The sequence below is a fragment of the Cryptotermes secundus genome, unplaced genomic scaffold (genome assembly GCF_002891405.2).
Source record: "Cryptotermes secundus unplaced genomic scaffold, Csec_1.0 scaffold499, whole genome shotgun sequence".
In the NCBI taxonomy this organism is placed as follows: Eukaryota; Metazoa; Arthropoda; class Insecta; order Blattodea; family Kalotermitidae; genus Cryptotermes; species Cryptotermes secundus.
In genome coordinates this window covers 1401677-1422344 of record NW_019738354.1, presented here as the reverse complement: position 1 = coordinate 1422344, position 20668 = coordinate 1401677, and the positions used below count along the sequence as shown (strand labels likewise).

Here is a 20668-nt window from a genome sequence, read left to right as displayed (position 1 = left end):
AATCAGATGATGGATATATGCCACTTGAAATCAGTTGTACGAACTTATTAGATTAAGTTAGTGTGTTTATCATTAGCACCACATACAATATTTACAGGCAAGAAATATGAGCACAAATTAATATGGTAAAAGTAAAGCTATCCCTGTAACAGGCTGTGAAGGCCCACAGGGTTGTGGGACATCGAGGCTCCCACATTTTCTCTACACAATTGGCTCACAGATGGCGGTAAGTTGTCAGCTTTATGTGCCGGCCGCCCTTTACCCCCCAGGAATATTCCTGGTATTCCTTTCTGTTAAAGGCTGAGTTTGACCCCAAGGCCATAGTGTGGCTGGATGGATTACATAAACTAAAAAATCCAGGAATTCCTTCATCAGGAATCAAATCCACAACCTTACAGCTTGTAGCATAGTGCCTCAACCAACTATGCTACCACAATTAATATAATTAAAGATCTCAATAAAAATGCAAAAGGCATCTAATCAAGTTTCAGAAATTAATTTATCCTCCAAGATGATTAAAAAATTGGAGCTTTTTAAAATTAGAGATGTCTAATTATGAATTTTGAAAATTGTTAACAAGTTTCTTGAGAAGCTGCTTGATTTTACAGTTCAAACTTTTATCTGCTAAGAATTTTCACTCAAATCACGTCCGTAGTATTTCTAATGAAGAAACTGTCATAAGCCTCGAGTATTTCATCATGCAAGCTCCAGTTCAATCTAATACCTCAAGAAAAAGTAATTTTCAGGGCATGGAATTTTGGAACAGAATGAACCTCTGCAAAACAAATATTTTACACTTACACACACTTAAACAGCAAGTAATAAAAACATAAAGAAGAATTACCTTACTTTGCTGTAGAATCACTTAAAGTTGCATTTAACACCTAATATAAAAATTCAATGCAAAACTCTGGTGATATATTTTTCATACATGTTTAAAAATGTATACTTCAGAGACACTCATTCATGGCAATATGTGGCCCTGATGCAAACTGTTGGCTGATGCTGTGGCATCTGTTCTACGGAGGGTTGCCTTGTTGAAATTACATATGGATCCCAGCAGAGCAGTCCGTTCAGATGCTACACTTGGCACCAACTGCACTGGCAATGGTGTTGAGGGGACTGAAGGGGGAGGCGGAGGGGAAAACTCAATTAAACCTGACAATATAAAAATTACACAAATTGAAATGAAACCTTATAAACTGTATGCTGCAGCAAGTCAGTTCAATGTATGTTTGCTTTAAGAAATGTGATAAACAACTATTCATGCATATACATCACACGGCTAAAACATAAAAGTACAACATATGGTATCTATCAGACAAATCATCATGCAGGAGAGAAAATAATATCCTGCGACAGCCATTAATTTTAAAAGGCCAACATTTTCATATCCTAATTCCAATAATTCTGTAACAAAAATAACAAAATATTCTTGACCATAGGAAACTTTGTACAAACATGTCTTACTTTATGACTTCTCACATCATAACCCTGTAATATACAGATGATTTTAGGACTGATGGAACAATGGGTGAAAAATGAAAATAAAACATGCAGCTTAAGATTTATCGCACTGTTAAATCATGTAACAATTCACTTTTTATAAAATAATTTTTTGGCTATTCTTTGCAAGTGAGAATCAGATTTTGAACATTATCCATAACAAACTGTAACTCCCACCACTTTGCATCACCACCTCGCATGATCTAGAGGAAGTGCACCATTGCAGCTACATGTCACCTATTTGCACGTTATCCCAAGCATCTTTTCCCTTTTAGCATATAGTGTAGGACCTGGTATATGTTCAAGCCATCAAAGTCTGCATCCATTTAGTTCTAGGCTGCTTCAACAAATTTATCATTAGGTTCCACCTGTAACTTGCTTCAAATATTTTCACTCACCTATGGTCTGACTGAAAAGCTCACAACCTTGCTTTTCCTTATTTTCATCCATTTCTCAGTGCAACCCCAACTTCACTTCCTCATGTCAAAATTGGTTTTCTTCTATACAGTAAATGTTGTTTTATATATATAAAAAACTACCAAGACTTGGAAATTCCTATCATTACATCGGTAGCTTGAACAGATTCCAATATTTTTTACAACAGACATTTTCATCATCAAACGACTTGTAGTAATTAGCATGAAAATAAAATACAAACAGAAATGTTCACAGAAATGTGTTCCTTTTTCTCCTGTTGAAATTTTCATGTTAAATTTTAATTATATATTTTATAAATTATTATTCACAAAAGTAATCTGTATTGATATTACAATCTGAACTGTACATATTAACATATAAATAAATCTGGAGTATTTCTGATGGACATGTGTCTATATAATCCATGCTTCCAAAAGGTATCACGCATCTTACGAATAAATTAAATTGAAAGTAATAGCCTTATCTGTTCATTATGCTGTTCAGATTCATTGTAATAAATAAGAAAAGACATTAAAGACATGTTCACAATGAACAGTCACATACGTCAAGTATCTTGTAATCTACTAAAATATTAAAAATGCATTTAGATTTAATATTAATAAGAAATATCTTCTCAACAATAATGACTGTCAGAAAGCCAACATTCTTCTCATAATTTAGTATACTGAAATAAAGAAATTCTGGAAGACCTAGAAGATGTATCAGCCAACTAATTTTTAATGGGGATAAAACAGGCGACTGAACCTAATTCTTGAAGTGGATGACAATCAGAGAGATCATTCTTTATTACTATCACTGAATAAAAGTTACAGTCAAGGTCCATCCAATTCATATGCAGAGGAATCGGATGTATCAGTCATGGAATTATAATTGCAATCCCAGCTATGGAGGAAATGTCATTATGGAATAAACATAAAGAGGATTTATCCCATAATTTTCATTGAGATTGAGAGAAGGGAAGTGCCCATTCCTGCAAACAATCTCTCAGTTCTATGCCTGTGTAACATCTGTCATTTCATAATGGAACAAATTTCTTCTCAAAAAACTAAAGTCACTCTGCTGGTCAAAAAATAACTTCCCACGGCACAGTTTCAGTATGGTGTTCACAAGCACATGTCATTGGACCATATCCTAAGCCAGACTAATGTAGTCCACATTCAAAACCATATTCTTGATCCATTTTAATATTATACTCTCATCTACACCTAGGTCTCCAAAGTAGTCCCCCTCTCTTCAGGTCTTCCCACTAAAATTCTGTATATATTTGCATACCTTCCATGCATGCTACACATCCCACCCATTTCTTCCTCCCTCATTTGATCACCCTAGGAGTATATGGTGAGGAGTAAAAATTAGGTTGATGTCATTAGGTAATTTTTTCAAGCCTCATGTTATTTCCTCTCCCAAGGTCCAAATATTAACCTCATCACCCTATTTTCAAACATGCTGAAATCTATTTTGTGATATCAAAGAGGAAGACAATAATCTGTCATGGTCAAGCAAACACCAAAGATGGGATACATACAAAAATAATTTGGAACAAATAAGCATGCAACTACTACAACGCTCACAATGATCTAGACCTACATAGTACAATAGACCTGATTTCTCCTGCTATCATCCATGATCAGCTTTTCAGTCCTATGAAAAGGAGACAAGATCCACAAAATACAAACCAACTTCACAAAAATATATAAATACAAGGACACTTTCCTGCTACAAAGCCAATGCTAACAAACTTGGATCTCAACCAGCAAAATATTAAAGTACTGATTCACAACAGCAGGGATTGAAAAAAAGTGTTACAGTAGGAGTAATGAGATACATCTACTTATTTAAGAATTTAAGGATTATAATTATATTTATTTCTGTTGTAACAGTTCTTTCATGATCCTTAGAAAGACTCCCATTTCACTGGTATTCAGAACTCTTTTAATTCAGTACCTATGGAGTATGCAAATATGAATCTCTGGACATCCTGCTCTGTAAGCAATGGCCTGAGAAAACTAACACATGAATACACATATAACTGGAATGATTCTCATCCTGTCAAAAATGTCCAGGCACCAGGGTACCTTACACATAAAATTGCCAAGGCACAAAAGACTACACAAAAACCAGCTTTAAAGTTCATTTTATAATTATTTATTATTATTATTATTATTATTAGAGGGGGGTGGGTTTCCCCATGCACTTAGACCAGTTATTGGTCCATTGTGCATCCCCCTTTAATTTCTACTGTCGCCATACCCTACCGGCACTGGTGCGTGCTATCAGCCCCGTGCAGCCAACAAGGTCAGCCCTCGGTACCTGATATTTCCCCCATCTACCAGGGGCATTGGAAACTACTTGGGCGGGAAACTTGTTACCTAATTTTGCTCAGAGGTCTCCTAGAGACATGAGGATCTTTTACATGCCGTAAATCTACGACACGGGACCCACGGCTTAAAGTACCTCCCGGAGGACTTGTTCCCTGAATTTTTCTGCCCTTAAAAATTCCACGACCTCTGCCGGGTTTGAACCCACATACCTTGAGTCATGAGGTGGGAACATTACCCCTAGACTACGGAGACCGCTCATCTTATAATTAAATCAGGAATTATATCTGTAATAGGCTGCAAATGAAGATTAATCTTGTTTTTCAACCCCTGCATAGTAGGAAAGTACTTCATTTTCATGCAAGTACTTTATAAATCAATCTAAAACACAAAGCTCTTCAATTTGCATGGCTTCTTTCATAAACAGAAAACAGGCATTATATAAGACAACAATTTGTGAATACAGGTGACTTAGTATGCCAATTCTTAGAGCTTCTGTATTCATGTTTAAAGTTACCACAGTTAACTGACACTTAATCTTACCTGAGGGTGGGGTCACTGTACCAGCTGATGTAGCAGTGCTGGTACTATTGGGGCTTTCAGATCGCTCTGGAGATTTCCCATTTGGTATTAACTGCTGCTGTTGATGTTGTTGCTTCTGAAGCTGATATTTTTTTGGAAACAAATAAATGCAAAATATGAATTCATCAAGAACTGGCTGACCACAATCAGAACCACATATTACAACACATCTTCAAAATGGAATTAAGGGAATGTGTTCAAGTCACATATAACACTGTAAAAGGTAAAGCTATCCCTGCAACAGGCCGTGGAGGTCCATATGGTTGTCAGACATCAAGGCTCCCACATTTTCTAGACAAATCGGCTCACAGATGGCGGTCAGGTTGTCAGCCTTACACGCTGACCGCCCTTTACCCCCAAGAAGATTCCTGGTACTCATTTTTGTTAGAGGCTGAGTCAACCCCTGGACCATAGTGCACCTAGAAGGCTTAAGTCAACTGAAAAATCCAATGACCTCATCGGGAATTGAACCAGCGAACTTCTGGCTTGTAGCACAGTGCCTCCCTCACGTATAACCTGTATGCAATGCAATCCAGTGGAGTGTAAATCAAGACAAATTACATTAACAATGTAACAGCAGGAGGTTACACAAAACTTCTGACGGCATACACTTAAACTATAAACCTTGTTATTACATCAGTGACATTCTGGAAATCTGTAAGTTTTATACAAATATTGCACAAGATATAACACATGTATTTCTTGGACTTCTAAAACTTTTATGCAAGACATCACATTAATATACAGAGCAACAAAATAATAAAATTTACTTAGGCCATAATAGCACTTAAAATTAAACACGTAACTAAAAGTTACACACAGTAATACATAAACATTAAATATGCTTTACATAAAGTTATATCAAAACATGACAAGTATTTGAGATATATGCAAGTCCATTTATATTCAAAAGTGAAACTGTCTTCAAAATGAAACAAATTAAATCGAAATCGAAATGTGAGCTCTGATGTTCTCATGGTAGTCTCGGATTATGATCACTCTCAAAATTAAAATGTTACTGTCTTTACACAAAAAAAGGCTATGTCTTGCTTAGACAGACACAACATTCAGATAAACTTCAAGTACAGACAGAAACTCTTACCTGCTTTTGCTTTCTCTTCTTCTTCTCTTCCTCATTACTAAGAAGCTCCTGAACTCTGGCAAGTCTTTTTTGATTCCTCACCTAAATAAATCAGAACAGAAACAAATTAAAAACATCTGCATTGCAAAACCACCTAACAACGTCAAAGAATGAAGACACACCCAGCCCTGCTAGCCTAGAGGCTGCAAGGCTGATGCTGACTATCACATGAAATGACTGGAATTTAATGAAAGTACAGTATTACTAATCTAATAAATCACAACCACAAATAGAACTAAGACATACATATTATAGCAGCACTGTATAACATGTTTAAGAAAATTATGTCAGAGAATACTGAAGTACATATGAGTGAAATTAAAGTTTTTAAGAGTTTTATTTTATTTCACAAGCTGACTTCATGAATACAGTCCATGTGATCAAGCCAGAAACTGATAAGCTGGCTTAAATTCAATGCAAACTGTTAAGGAAAGATTAAAACTTTCCTATGTTAAAACTAGAATGTGATCTGTAAGTTATCACGATAATTTACACACAGGTTAATTCAGTACTTGCTGCCCCAGATACGATTACCCTCTCCTAACAAAAAGCTACCACTGGATTCTGTTTTCAGCCTATATAAACAAGTTCATGCTCACATAACCTACTTCTCTCAAATCATTTTATTTTATTATCCTATCTATGATACAGGATGCATATACTCAAAACTGTATACATATTTCTTATATTTGGTTTTAAGATTAATTTTTTTCTTCTGTGTGTGTATTGGGGGGGGATATGGCACTATAAAAATCATATAAACTAATAACGTGAAATCACAGTGTTCAAACTTCAGACTGTCTAAGCATTACTGCAGATGAGGCAACAAGGTATTTCAAGCATATATCATCATGAATTGTGCACGCAAGCATGATTCATCCATTTCAACTGAAAAAGGGGGGGGGAGGCAAACTGAAATCAGTGGAGTGTAATAAAGGGATATACACAGCACGGATGTATATTCTTGCCTAGTGTTCTGTATAGGAAACATCATTAAACTGTGATATAAAAAATTTTTAGCATTTAATCAAAAGTTAACATACCAAAATTGAGTAAGTCATGTATTACTTTCGGGAATTTTTCTTCCCTTGTCTTTAAATTATATTTTCTTTTTCTTAGAATTAGAGTATGTTTATTCACCGTGCTACAAGTGCATTAATGTAAGCACTTATTCGAGCACTATCCACATTGTCCTCTGTATATCAACTGCATAACTCCTGGTATGCGAACTAAGTACTAAGATGTGAACTTCAGTAAGAAGAAGGGGTTGTAACATTTCCAGAATTACTGGGACTGAAGTGGTCTTCCTACATATACCTAGAAACATAAGTTTCAGTTTGTCAATGGTATTTATATATAATGCCATTTGAAAAATTGTGTTTCTGTCCCATGTTCACAACTACATACTATTAAAAAAAAAAAAAGATCAACCTTTGCTCATTTGTAATTATGTCAGAGAAAACTATACATCTGCCTATTCTCCACTTCCAAGTTGCATATATGTAACATGCTAAGTATTCTGTACCATTTTCTGCTCGTCCTTTAATCGTGTCTCAATCTTCTGATGAGCTACTTTCAAAGCTTCTTTGACATGTGACGAGAACTTGAGGTGTGGCCGGTCAGACTGTGTGGAGTTGGTGAGTTGGTGTGAGGATGCTAGTTCAGTGCTATTAAAGAAGGGGTGTGTCAGAAGAGCTGCTATTGTTGGCAATCCACCTTTACATGCTTCAGTGGACAGGACAGATTCCAAAACAGACTCTACAACAAGTCAGAGAATTACTGTATCAACATAGGGCCCAGAGAAACCTCATTATGTTCTTCCAAAAGTGTAATGACAATATACCTGCAATTACAATTGTAAAATATAAAAGGAATTAATAAAAATCTACTAAAATCCAATACATGAGCTAGTGATTTCTGGAACTGACATTTAAATCATCATGCAGTGAGATATGAACCACTGGTTTCATCAGGAACCTCTCCCTACATTCCCTACTCTATCCCCTTTTCTCCACACTTCGCTTATTTGTCTATCCTGATGTGGTTGTACCAAGTTCCTCCTAAACAATGGTCAAGATCTACCAGAGTATGTATCATAACATTCAAGAAAACAGTAATCGTCTTTATGTACAGCATTGTTTCAAACTAACATCCAGCCCGTAACAATGTACAGGCCTTTATTTTGTCAAATTTGATTTCAACCACAACACATCATTCAGAAAAATTATCTACCCTTGAGAGGAGCTTGATCAACAACAGTAACCCATCTTTTCCATTTGCTATGCAATTTAACTGCAACAGTTTCTGACACCAGTAAATAAATTAATTTTGAGTTCCTTTGAATTTATTACACTGTACTACATTAAGCAGAGCAGTAACCATTGGAATAAGATTCTATCCTACCAGGTAAGAGGAACTGGAAGGTCCTGGTAAGACAAAATTCATTCACTGTGTTTAGGGTCCAGTCACTCAAATCTAGACTCACACCTCACTGAACACAAATCAAAGTCAACTCTCTGCCATGCTTAGACTCTGGGAATGTTGGTGAGTCCACACAAAGTACTGATTCCATCTGCTGGTCAACATTCTATCACACCACAACTGGGAATAGCACATACTGTTCAAGGATATACAAGCACACAGAAGCTCAGAAGATTAATAAAAACATAACAGAGTGTTTGCTACAAACAAAATACACTGTGTGAAGCAATACATTAAATTTGTAAGTGACTATTCATAGTCCTTTCCTATGTACATGAAGGGATGCAGCTGTCATTCTTATATGTGCAGTTTATTTAGATTAAATTATCTGTCTCTAAACATGCTGATTAATGAAGTCAATAATAGAAGCAATACAAGGAAGATTTACACAAGTAAAAACATCTGTACACTGAAGTATGAGCGCAAGTGAACATGTCCTTCACTAATAAGGAAAGGGTTAAGAGGCAAGATTTGCACCATGTAAGATCGAGGAATTTGTGTGACATATAGTAACAACACAATAACAAGTAACATGAAGATTTCTGTCTTTTAGTATATAACACTGTGGAGTCCAGTGAAATTCAACCAGCATTTCACAGGAATCTCCACTATCAAGGTCAAAGAGTAAGCCATAGTGTTATATCCCAAAAGATAAAACTCTTCACAGCCACTACTCTCAAATAATCACTTGCATTCTGTTGAAGTAACTATACTCACTTAATAAAGGGGGACAGCTTGAAGGGAAAATATCACAGACAGATTCGTGCAGAGGATGGCCAAATGCCATCTCATACAGAACATGACCAAAACAATACACATCAATGGCCTCCAGGGTATGTATCTTCTTATGCTGGACAAAATATGGCCTGTAGTAAGATGGCAGACCCAGAACACCATTCTCGATATCCAAGAGCTTCACGTGACCATTTTCCAGCAAGATATTACCGGTATGGAGGTGACCTGCAAAATGCAGAATTCATTTCTTACCATTTGTGTTTATGTTATCACACACAGCAGTGACTCTCAAACCCAAGGAACACTCACTAGATAATATGTCAGCAGAATATTAACAATGATCAAGGCTGCCTGATTCTTAAATTACTTTAGGATGATGTTTCAACTGAAAAGATTATACAGTGTTGAATGAAATGGTACAATATCATAAATGATGGACATATAAGGATTTTGAAGGAGATAGTCATAGTGTGATTGTATTAATCCACCATTTGGCTAACGAGAAAGATGAAAACAATAAAATATATCAGGATATTCAGTAGCCCAGTCATATTCAAACTGGGTACTCCAAAATACAAGCACAGAATATTAACACAGAATAAAGCTCTTCAGTTTTTAGAAACCACGTGAATCCAATATAGCATGGCAATTATTTGTTATGATATTTGCTTACATATTTCCAACAGTTAACTGTGTCAGATGACAGTTTAACACACTGACCAAATCTCACATAACAGACAGAAAGAGTGAGAGAGACAAGGTGTGTGTGTGTGTGTGTGTGTGTGTGTGGTGTGTATGTGATAGAACATTATAAAGATAGCTACAGACCCAATGCATACTGTATGGTCACTATGAACAATGACATCTGGAAAAAGAGAACCCATACTAATATACTAACAGAAAAATACACTCATAAAATAGTACTACTGACAAAAATATACCAATCCTAGCTGGGTATCTTCCTAGTACAACATGGATTTAAGATGTTAGTTCAGTGATTGAAATTTGCAAAAACTGGAGGAAGAAATTCTATTTCGATCTGTGACAAATACAGTAATCCCACTTTGTATGACTTTGTTCCTGGACTTCGATCATCATATGGTATTCTCAACAGAACACAGTGTTTTGGAAGTTAGGTGTATTTCCACCCTGAAGAGAAAATGTGAAAGACACCTACTCAGGTGGGTTCACTGGGAAAAGTTAATCTCACTCACTGCCCTCTTAATGGAGCCAATCAAGCAGGCACCTCTCCACCCTTATACCTCAGGAAGGAAACAAACCTAGTGTCTGAAATAGTGTTCTGTTTGGGATACTAGATGGACACAATTCAGAAATCCAGTAACCCCAGAATAATAGGCCACCATCAAAATCCTTTAGAACTGACATATAGTAATCCAATAATGAAAATAATTATTTACATTAAATAAATCATGTCTGTATTTGTACATATAACAAATCGGTTACCACTTTTTGCACACATATGCACTGTTTCCAGCCATTAAGTGTGTAGCTTACCAAAAGGAAGTCCCTTTTCACTGAGGAATCTGAGCACTTCAAGAATTTGCCGCCCAAAGCATGCCATGTCACTTAGAGACAGAGGTTTGTACTGTTTTGGGTTGCCATATTTCTTCATGAACTGCAGCTTTGGTTTTGCAGCGCACAGAAGATCCCGTAAGCTTCCTGCATTGTTCAGTTCACGCACCACAAACCCTCCAACTTCATTGCAGTTCAGGAACTCAATTCTTTCAATATAAGGATGCTGAAAATGAAGCATCACTACCTTGGACATACATGGACATACACAGATTACAGCATCAGACATGAACTTAACAAGAAACAATACAATCTGAAACTAAGACATTTGGGGAACTGAACACTATATAAAAATTAGCAGAATAAAGATACAGTGACTTGGATAAACAGTGAGATTCCTTTCAGACATCAAGATGATGAATAAACAGCCACTGAACTGACTAAAAAGTAAGTGGAAAGGCCAAGTGGGGAAGCCATACAAAACAGGGCATGGAAAGAATAGACATATAAAAAAAAGTATGTCTTGTGAGATGACAGAGAAGACAACCAACCCTAGCAGAAAGGCCAATGGATGATGATGAGCAGGAGGAGAAGGAAGAGGATTACAACAGTGATGATGATAACCATAATGACAGTAATTACTTCATGAAAGAATTTACTTCATCTATCTCTGTAATTCACAGAACCATAATAAAAAACATATCACATCTAACAAATTTGTGAGTGAAATATGTGTAGGCGAAATAACTTTTTAAATTCTACACTTTCTCAAAAAGATTACTAAGAAAAGGTTCATAATGGAGCACATAATGACAACAGTTACCTGAAGATTTGATATGCTCTTGAATACCCCCTGTAAATCACGGTCCTCTAGATACTTGTCTGGTCCATGCTCTACCCATGACAGCAACATTTCTTGTTTTGGATTAACACGGCTTTTAACAAGAAAGTAATGTTTCCGCAACCTCCATCCAATTTCTGGCACAGGTTTTACTACTTCATAATTCATCTCACTTCTAAGTGTCATTGATACATGCTGTAGTGCCACCTCTGTAATACATTCCACAGAAAATTACTTATATTAATCAATACCACAGACTATATGAATAACTATCACTAATATATTTCCTAGGCCGTGACACAGCTCAAGCAGTTAGTCGCTGGCTTTCCACCGAGGCAGCCCAGGTTCGATCCCGGGTCTGGTCAAGTGGGATTTGTGGTGGACAAAGTGGTTCTGGGGCAGGTTTTCTCCAAGCACTTCGGTTTCCCCTGCTAATCTTCATTCCACCAATTGCTCCACAATCGCCCTCACCTATCATTTGGGGCTGGTAAAATAGGCCAGAGGTGGCCGTAGTACAAGGGACTTGGTCCCGCCCCACTGGAAATAAAAAAAAGATATATTTCCATAATAAAAAGTGTACTTATAAATCAACCTTGGAATGGTGTAGAATAGTTATCAGGATCCAGGAATTTCCTCACAGGCAATGACGATGCCAAAATTGGATTCATTAGGACCAAGTTTAAATAATTCTGAAACAAATCACACACACCACAACTTAGTATCAGCAAATTATAAGATACACTGATCTGAGACTTAAACCATACATATCTTTGCTTCTGCATACACAAGAGAGGTAAGTTCTATACTAAAAGCTCAGCTCATCATGGCAGAGAGAGACACTTGTCTGCTATAGAGAGTTTCAACATTGGGTCATAGTTCCAAGGAAAAGTAGGTTATGTTTTAATAGCGCTGATTATGACACACTGGTGTAAAAGGGTTAAACGCAAATAGTACTAAATGTTCCGCAAACATCTGAACATTTCCACCAAAACCTTTTTGGATTACCTCTGTCAACAGGGTTGATATGGTGAATGACCATACATTGCTGATACGAGTCTCTTGATGTAATACCTCACACTATCAGTATGCTACGATACAGAAGGGCAGAGGCAACTGGTCAGTCACCCATCACCATGTTGCTAACCTGAAGAGTTTTAACAAGCCTTACTTAAGCTCTCTGCCATGCAGATTAGACAACATGTAAAGGGACAAATGTTAGGAGGGGTGAATGTTAAGGACTGGATGACAAAAATCAGTCGAAAAATGGGGACTCAGGAATTGCAACATGGTGACAGATATAGTCGGATGAGTAATGGCACAGCTGACTCTGCCTTTCTGTTATGTTGTACACCAACAGGTTGAGGAAACATACTGAAAAAGTGATATATATATATATATCGGCAACATATGGTCACTCACCACTGCCCGCTGATAATGGAGATAGAGGAGAGTTCTGAAATGTTGCTTTTTAATTCAACATTAATATGGCTGATCACCTGTGAAGATAAGGGCACATTTATTAAAAGTCAGAGCTTTACATCTTATGCATCCATATATTTCTCTCCATCTATATCTTAAAATCACTAAATCAGCAAGACTGCTCAGTGTATCACATAGCTCTGTAGTGCTTTCTTATCTAGTACAGCATTTACACATTATACGTCTGCAAGTATTTCAATCCCACACAAAGAGAGTAATATGGAATTATTGCACAGGTCTGACTCAAAATAAAATGAAAAAATACTTCCAATACATGCAGTACTTGGTTATCAACACACTACCTGAAGCCCGGTTTGTCTTTCAGCTATAAATTCTCTTCCCATATTTCCAATGAGTTTCTTTGGAGGAAGAGGGAGGTTAAGCCCAGAGACCTGAAGTAAATTATGGAGAGAAACGAAATCATTGTATCGCTTATATATGTGCCATGTCTTGTCTGGTAATGGTCCACGCTGAACACGTATGATATACTCCTGAAAAAAAAATAAACATCAGAGACATGTTCATTCATTTTCATTCATTCATTCATGTCCTATGGAATGAACTGTTACAATAAATCATAAAAGTTTTGTGTGCAAGGTTAAAACTGTATTCAAACAATAATTTTATTACAAAAATACCCTATGCCTAAATCAGTTTCTTTCTCAAATTAATGTCAATAAAAGTAAATTGGATGGTTATTAAAAAGAGCTGTCATTTGTCAGGGCTCGGTCATCACAGAGAAATTAAAGAAAATAAGTACATCCAAATGCTACTCATTAGTAAAACTCTCTTTTTCGTTCAAGTCTATTTCCTGTTCTCTTTCTTTCACCTCTTATTAGCTCTTTCTATTTTTTTCAAAAGTCCGTCTACTTTCTTCACAATTCCACCTGTTATTCTACGACACATAAATGGTTTTTCTTACTGAAGACATCTTCATGAAAATCTTTTGGAATTAAAGCAATGTGTACAACTGCGCAGACTTCCTTACAATACTTGTTATTTGTGGATTACTGCCCAACCCTAATGTACATGGGTGAAAATTAAACAAACAACATACATGCAGGAATCAAACACATAATTCTTTTCAAAACATCTCAGTAAGATATCTCAATTTTATAGAATTAAAACCAATAACATATGAAACTAAGAAAATCACAGTACCTTCCTTTGAGCTATGTCACTCCATAACACTAAACATAACTGTCCCTTGCTGTTCCTATTGCTTGCTCCTTCAAGGTATACATCTTGTGATGCCAAATTAATGTATAACACTGTTCTTCAAAATTTAACTTATATTTAGTACAGTAGTTAACTCATCTAACAATGAGTACTTGCACTACAGGGATTAGGTGAAGTTACTTCAGCAAACCTTTAAGATTCTCATGGCAATGAGTATTAAGAATACAGTCTGGGATGTATGGCCCTGCAGTAGATGGGCACAGTGGTGGAGTGTGATTTTCAAAATTGTTAGTCAAATCCCAAGGCACAGATAGGTCATGAAAATGCTGGCAACTGAGTATATGCATGGTACTATACAACTATGAAATCTGGGTTAAAATTTGATAAAGTTAAGGAATAAAATAAGGAGGAAATGTAAACTAAGGGAAAATGGTTAGTGGCGACTGAATCTGTCTTTTTCATTACAGCCTGTACTTCAGCACTGTAAGACATTTTTTCAAGTGAAAAAATCTATCATTTTTGTTATTGCTAGTGGGGTGGGACTAAGTCCCTTGTACTGTGGCCATTTCTGGCCTATTGTACCAGCCCCAGATGATAGGTGAGGGTGATTGTGGAGCAATTGGTGGAATGAAGATTGGCAGGGGAAACCGAAGTACTCAGAGAAAACCTGCCCCAGCGCCACTTTGTCCACCACAAATCCCACTTGACCAGACCGGAATCGAACCCAGGCCGCCGTGGTGGGAAGCCAGCAGCTAACCGCTTGAGCTATGGCACGGCCAAACATCTATCATGGTCACAGAGGTCTGGACCCTTTTCTAAGACTTGAAGAATTTTCTTTTCAATTGTCATTAATGATATCCTGGTGAGTCTCTTGTGCATCTGTGCACTCTGTAGGTAAGTAAAGACCCTTTTCAATGCAGAGAATGGTCACTCCACAGATGCACTGGTTGTTCAGACAATTAACAACAATGCAGATGATTTTGTGATTTTTGGTAATGTTGTACTCAGACTTTAAGTGATCAAATATCTGAGGTCTGAAACATTATTTTGTAAGAATTCTTCAGATGAATAAGTAATGGAAAGTTCAGTTATAAGAAAAATATAACAAAAATACTGTCCATATAATTTAATATAATTTCAATGATTCAAGCAGCAATTCAAAACTTTTCAGAGTAGCGTTTACAACTTCCAAAGTCTAGACATGAAGCAATTTTCACTTTGACAATTCTGAAGGACTGGCTGGTCAACTGCCTTTCCACAATGTCACTTATTTTACAGTATGGCTGGCAATAAGAACTTCTTGATCATTATTAACCACTGCAATTTGTTGTCACTTATCTGGCAATTCTGTGTGTTCATCTCCCTGTGAGCTGCAGCATCTGAAGTATAAAAAAGTAAAGATATCCCTGTAACAGGCTATGGAGGCCCATAGAGTTGTGAGATGTTGAGGTTTCCACATTTTCTACACAATCGGCTCATAGATGGCAGCAAGGTTGTCAGCCTTACATGCCGGCCACCCTTTACTCCCCAAGAATATTCCTGGTACTCATTTCTGTTAGAGGCTGAGTTGACCCCAGACCATATAATACTTCTTCTTTGGCTTACATGACAACTTGAAATGTCATGCACTACCTCCTCCCCTCAAACCAATATTATATTGAGACTTTACTATGAGCACATGCACATACAATTTTTTAAAAAACTTTACATTCGCAGGAAACTGCTGTGTTTGTGAAATGTTCTATTTTGTGTACTATGCATTGTAGCATATAAGTGTACGTACTTTACGTCTAAACAACTTATGTGATGGTGGTTTCCTATTTGTAGTGATGTTTGCCCTCTGAAGATGGTCCACAGAGACCGAAACATGTAAGGGTGTTAAGTTTTCATGTAGTAAAAAACTTACAGGTCACATTGGACGGAGTGATTTATATTTGTCATTGTTAGTGTGACGGACCAGAATGAAACAAATCAAACTGGCTAACAATGCCTATGATGGACTACCTGGTGCTGGTAGACTACACATTATCTGATTACTTCTCCCACCAACATATAGAAGTACCAATGAATCATGACAGAAAAACTTTATAATTATTTTTCCACTGTTAGCTGGGCTAACACAATTACCACGGATGCTCCTCTATACCTGTATCTTTATTTTAATTCCATAGATTCCTACTGGCTAGCAAAGCTATCAGATATAGAACATGGATGATGGATACCATTTCAAAGGAATCTACTGCCTGTCTTTAGGACAGAAGAAACCGTCTTCATAATGATCATAACGATACAATAACACATGAGGCAAGAAAAATGTGGAAACACCCAAAAAGCAATCACAATATTCACAAAACTAAATTCATATACACTATAACAAGTAAAATGTGTAAGATATTACATAGTAATATTAAGATGCATGTGCTGTTATAGAATCCTGCAATGCACACGACTTTTGCAGGCCAAGAAACCAAATCATACACATACTTTAACGGCACTTGCTCTACTGCCGAACTATTCTATACAGCTGATTCAAGGTATTACCTTTTTCTTCAAGCCTGGGATACAATTTCATAATAAAATATTTCTGTTATTGTACAACAGGCAAGTCAGGCTATAAAATATAGTCCTTAATATATATATATAACCTAGAGGTTTCCTTTTCTATTGCATGCCTTTTCTTACGCAACACTCCCATGTAAAAGTTGTCCTTACCGTGTGTCCCTGGATGTTCTGTGTATTCTCAAAACTACATGTCAACACTTGAGTATCATCTAAAAATACTTTTCTTCGAAGTTTCTTCTCAAACACAGCCATTGAGTACTACAACCTTTTGCCTGAAACGACATGAGTGCACCTAATATCAACCATAACAGAGTAAACTAACATCCCGTGAAGTTTTCCGCCATTTTTAAAAACAGAATGCACTCGAACCTGCGCACTTGGCATGTTATTTTTCATTGGTACTTTTATTACAATTAATCATCAAGCTCGATCAAACTGTTGTCAAGATCGTCAAGATGGTCAAGATACTGATTCCAATCGCATCTGAATTAGGAAGCTGTCGTAAATAAAATACTAATCTACATATATCTCCTTGTCTCTTCCCGCGAGGTTTTCTTGCACAAACTGTGCATGCGGTTATCATCTTTCCCATCTCATAACCCTTGATTAGATTTTCCTAATATTTGGTTGAGTACAAATTATGATTTCCTTCTTTGTGTACGAAATGATGTTCCATGATCATATAAAATAACGTTCGAAATTATAGATTAGTATATTTTAAACTTTTTAGTTTAGAAGACTGGAAAATGAGAATTCTTAAATTGAATTCCAGCAAGGAGATTGCATTGTATTTGTTCTTAACGTCGTCTTCAATGTTGCAAATATGTACTTCTCCGTTTTGGCTATTCCGTAAACTATCATACAGTAAACTGTAATGTGCACTAGTGCAAAAAGTGGTATATGCAACAAGAAAGAGAATGTAGAGCTATGTAGAGGGTGATACAATTGCAAGGGATATTTAAGCTTGTCATGATAAGATTTTTGTAGTGGAGACGTTGTCACTATTGCTCACAAATGGAGGCAGCCAAAAATTGAAATGTTGACAGATAATTTAGTCCATTATACATATAATAATATTTTTGCAAATCCATGAAGTTCGTATACAATGTTCGATCAACCTGCGTACAAATTTCATAATAAAGATTTAAATATGTGCATCAAGATATCTGACGATTATTGGAAATTTGAATTTAAATCGGGAAATGTGTCTAACATAACCAAGAGTATACCCTTCAAATATGTGTGGCTCCAGGGGTATATTGAACAGACAGCTGGAAAAGAGAAAGAAATTGCTATTGTCAGCGATGGTACAGGTAGAGTTAAGATCACACATTGCAATGCTGTGCCCGGAGGCAGTTCTTGGTTGGATAAAGGTATGCACATAATGTAACTAGGAACCTCTACTCAGGAATTTTGTGAATATTACTGGGCCAGTAATGAGACTTTGCCAAATACATCACATTGAGTTTCAAACTCAGGACTGTCATTCTTATTGGAACATTTTTAAAAGTTTACTGAAGAAAGTTTTATGTAAGTTTTCATACACCAAAGCTGCACTCCTGTCCCACACTCATGCTGATTCTTGCAGATAGTTACATAAGCTATCAGAATAGGCTTTGCAAAGTAATATTCAAAATATTAAGCATGCATATAATCTTCTAATCATTGCTAGGTAACTGCTGCTAACAATGCAACTCCAGACTGGTAACTGCTGACTCTTGACTGACTCGCTTGTCCAGTTGGTGCTCATTGTAGACCACATAGACAACATTGCAACCTCTAATGCTGCATCAGTATGTTGCCACAGAAACATGTTTACCACACCATTGCCAAGCAATCCAAGCATTGGTCATCTATTTATTCCAGCTTTCAGCCATCATGTCACAGTATTTTCCTTGGTAGCCATCATTCATGAAAGTGCATATCAGACCAACGGAAAAGAAGCGTTGGTAGCTGTACCATTGTTGCACATTTGACTCCGTTCTCATTTTGAAATCTTGCATGTATAATCAGTGTCTAATATCCAACTTCATGAATATCGTGGTCAAATTTATGCCCTGTGAAGGGTGTGATAATTCTTATACCTCCTGTTGAATTTTGTGTGGTGCCAACTTTGCAAAATATATGTTTATAACCATCTTTCACATTAATAATGTTATATTTTAGCGTCCTGTTGCACTGATTTATGTCCATGATTTATTCTGACCGTCTTACAGTGCATACATTTATTCACCTTCTCTCTTGCACTATATGTTTCGGCACTAAAGTGCCATCTTCAGGTGCCGAAACATGTAGTGCAAGAGAGAAGAGTAAGGTGAATAAATGTATGCACTGTAAGATGGTCAGAATAAATCATGGACATCTTTCACATTTTTCCTTAACTGTGTCACCATTTGCAAAAGCTGCTTTCCTGGTTGCATTCAAAATGATCCATGCAGCTGCATGTTAGTGCAGTTAGTGGATGTTGCAACAGAAATAACAGATTTAATTATCAGACACAGTTTCTCATTTAAGGTATGTTTTTAAAGAGTTATACTAGTATACTAATAAGCGGCCTCCGTAGTCTAGAGGTAACGTTCCCACCTCATGACTCATAGTATGCGGGTTCAAACCTGGCGGAGGTCGTGGAATTTTTAAGGGCGGAAAAATTCAGGGAACAAGTCCTCCGGGAGGGACTTTAAGCCGTGGGTCCCGTGTCGTAGCTTTACGGCACGTAAAAGAACCTCATATCTCCTAAGGAGATCACTGAGCCAAATTCAAGGACATTTCCTACCCAACAGTAGTCTCTAATGCCTCTGATAGATGGGGGAAGCATTATAGATACCGCCAAGCCAGTAGAGGCCGAACTCGCTGGCTTGCCCGGGACTGATGGTAAGCACCAGTATCGGTAGGGTATGGAGACTGGTAGAATATCATAGAGGGAAGCACAATAGATCAAACTGGTCGCAATGCATGGGGGAACCCACCCTCTCCAATAACTAACTAACCAAGTATACTAGTACTACTATTGTTATACTAGTAATAACCAAACTGCACAGTGGGGAACATTACTGCATATCAGTGTTGTGGTGATATCCATTTCAATAAGTATATGCATTATAATTATGCTTGTCCCTTTTCAAGAGTTGTTGCACTTTTACGCAGGCAACTGTTACTGCCAGAATTTGATTTTGTAGCTGCCCTCTTGTTGCAGGAAAATACTGTTCTGTGGTTGGAACCTTAGTCAGAGAATCTGGACTTCCTGAAGTTGCTGCATTGAAGCTCACAGATTTAAGTCAAAATCCTATTTTATCCTCCGTGTGGCCTCTTGAAGTGGAAGAACTTCAGCTCTTACTTACAGAACAAGCAATGCCTAAATTGTGTGGTTCATGAGACAGTTTTATCCGTAAATTGGGTGTTATATGTTATATATAGCTAGAACTCTAACTGTAACTTCCAGTCAATGTATCTTCTTATGTAACCTAGAGTCGGACATATAGAAAACATGTCACTGTTCGTATTGTTGTAGGCTTTGCCTAGCAACCGCTGTTTACTTGTCGTTGCTAAGCAATGAAGCTCGCGTTGTCACACTTGCTTGCATGTGGGCAGTTCCCACATCACCCCACCCCCCGCGGTGATGGTACCAGCAGAGGGTGGGTATAACCTTCTCTCGTGAGGGCGATCTGCTGGCCGAGCGGCAGTTCCTGCTTATGTGTGGGAACTGCCCACATTCAAGCAAGTGTGACAACACGAGCTTCATTGCTTGAATGTGGGTAGTTCCCACACCATATAACATGTAGATATTTGTAAAAATAACTTTATTGTTATCTACATAAAAATATATTAGCAAGGTTATTTTTAGTGTACTGTACATTACAAGTGAGCATTGCTTTG

At 37.0% G+C, this 20668-nt stretch overlaps 2 protein-coding genes across 4 annotated transcripts; one reads left to right on the top strand and one right to left on the bottom strand.

The window, feature by feature from the left end:
• Positions 1-427: 427 nt before the first annotated feature.
• LOC111870780 (PX domain-containing protein kinase-like protein) lies at positions 428-17166 on the bottom strand. 3 transcript variants are annotated; one of them, XM_023863306.2, is made up of 10 exons: positions 16946-17166; positions 13357-13545; positions 12168-12264; positions 11558-11784; positions 10717-10960; positions 9184-9426; positions 7511-7743; positions 5947-6027; positions 4806-4926; positions 428-1158 (listed from the first exon to the last, which is right to left on the bottom strand). In XM_023863306.2, exons 1-10 carry the CDS (start codon positions 17045-17047, stop codon positions 965-967), a joined length of 1731 nt encoding a protein of 576 aa, XP_023719074.1. In that variant the 5' UTR covers positions 17048-17166; the 3' UTR covers positions 428-964. The 3 variants fall into 3 exon arrangements, with proteins under 3 accessions (XP_023719074.1, XP_023719075.1, XP_023719076.1); XM_023863307.2 differs by having other exon boundaries at positions 428-1122; XM_023863308.2 differs by lacking the exon at positions 428-1158 and adding an exon at positions 3546-3585.
• A 622-nt stretch (positions 17167-17788) lies between these two features.
• Positions 17789-20312, top strand: LOC111870807 (recQ-mediated genome instability protein 2). The gene is made up of 2 exons (XM_023863361.2): positions 17789-18168; positions 19989-20312. The coding sequence occupies exons 1-2, from the start codon at positions 17901-17903 to the stop codon at positions 20165-20167; spliced, it is 447 nt and encodes a 148-aa protein (XP_023719129.1). The 5' UTR covers positions 17789-17900; the 3' UTR covers positions 20168-20312.
• Positions 20313-20668: the final 356 nt, after the last annotated feature.

Excerpts from the sequence above, each read along its gene's own strand:
- LOC111870807 (XM_023863361.2), top strand. The coding sequence starts at position 17,901 with ATGTTCGATCAACCTGCGTACAAATTTCATAATAAAGATTTAAATATG. Across the intron at positions 18,169-19,988 it reads CAGTTCTTGGTTGGATAAAG|GAAAATACTGTTCTGTGGTT; the intron begins GTATGCACATAA and ends CTCTTGTTGCAG.
- LOC111870780 (XM_023863306.2), bottom strand. The coding sequence starts at position 17,047 with ATGGCTGTGTTTGAGAAGAAACTTCGAAGAAAAGTATTTTTAGATGAT. Across the intron at positions 12,265-13,356 it reads AAAGACAAACCGGGCTTCAG|AATTATTTAAACTTGGTCCT; the intron begins GTAGTGTGTTGA and ends GATTTGTTTCAG. Across the intron at positions 9,427-10,716 it reads TGAAAAGGGACTTCCTTTTG|GTCACCTCCATACCGGTAAT; the intron begins GTAAGCTACACA and ends TGCATTTTGCAG.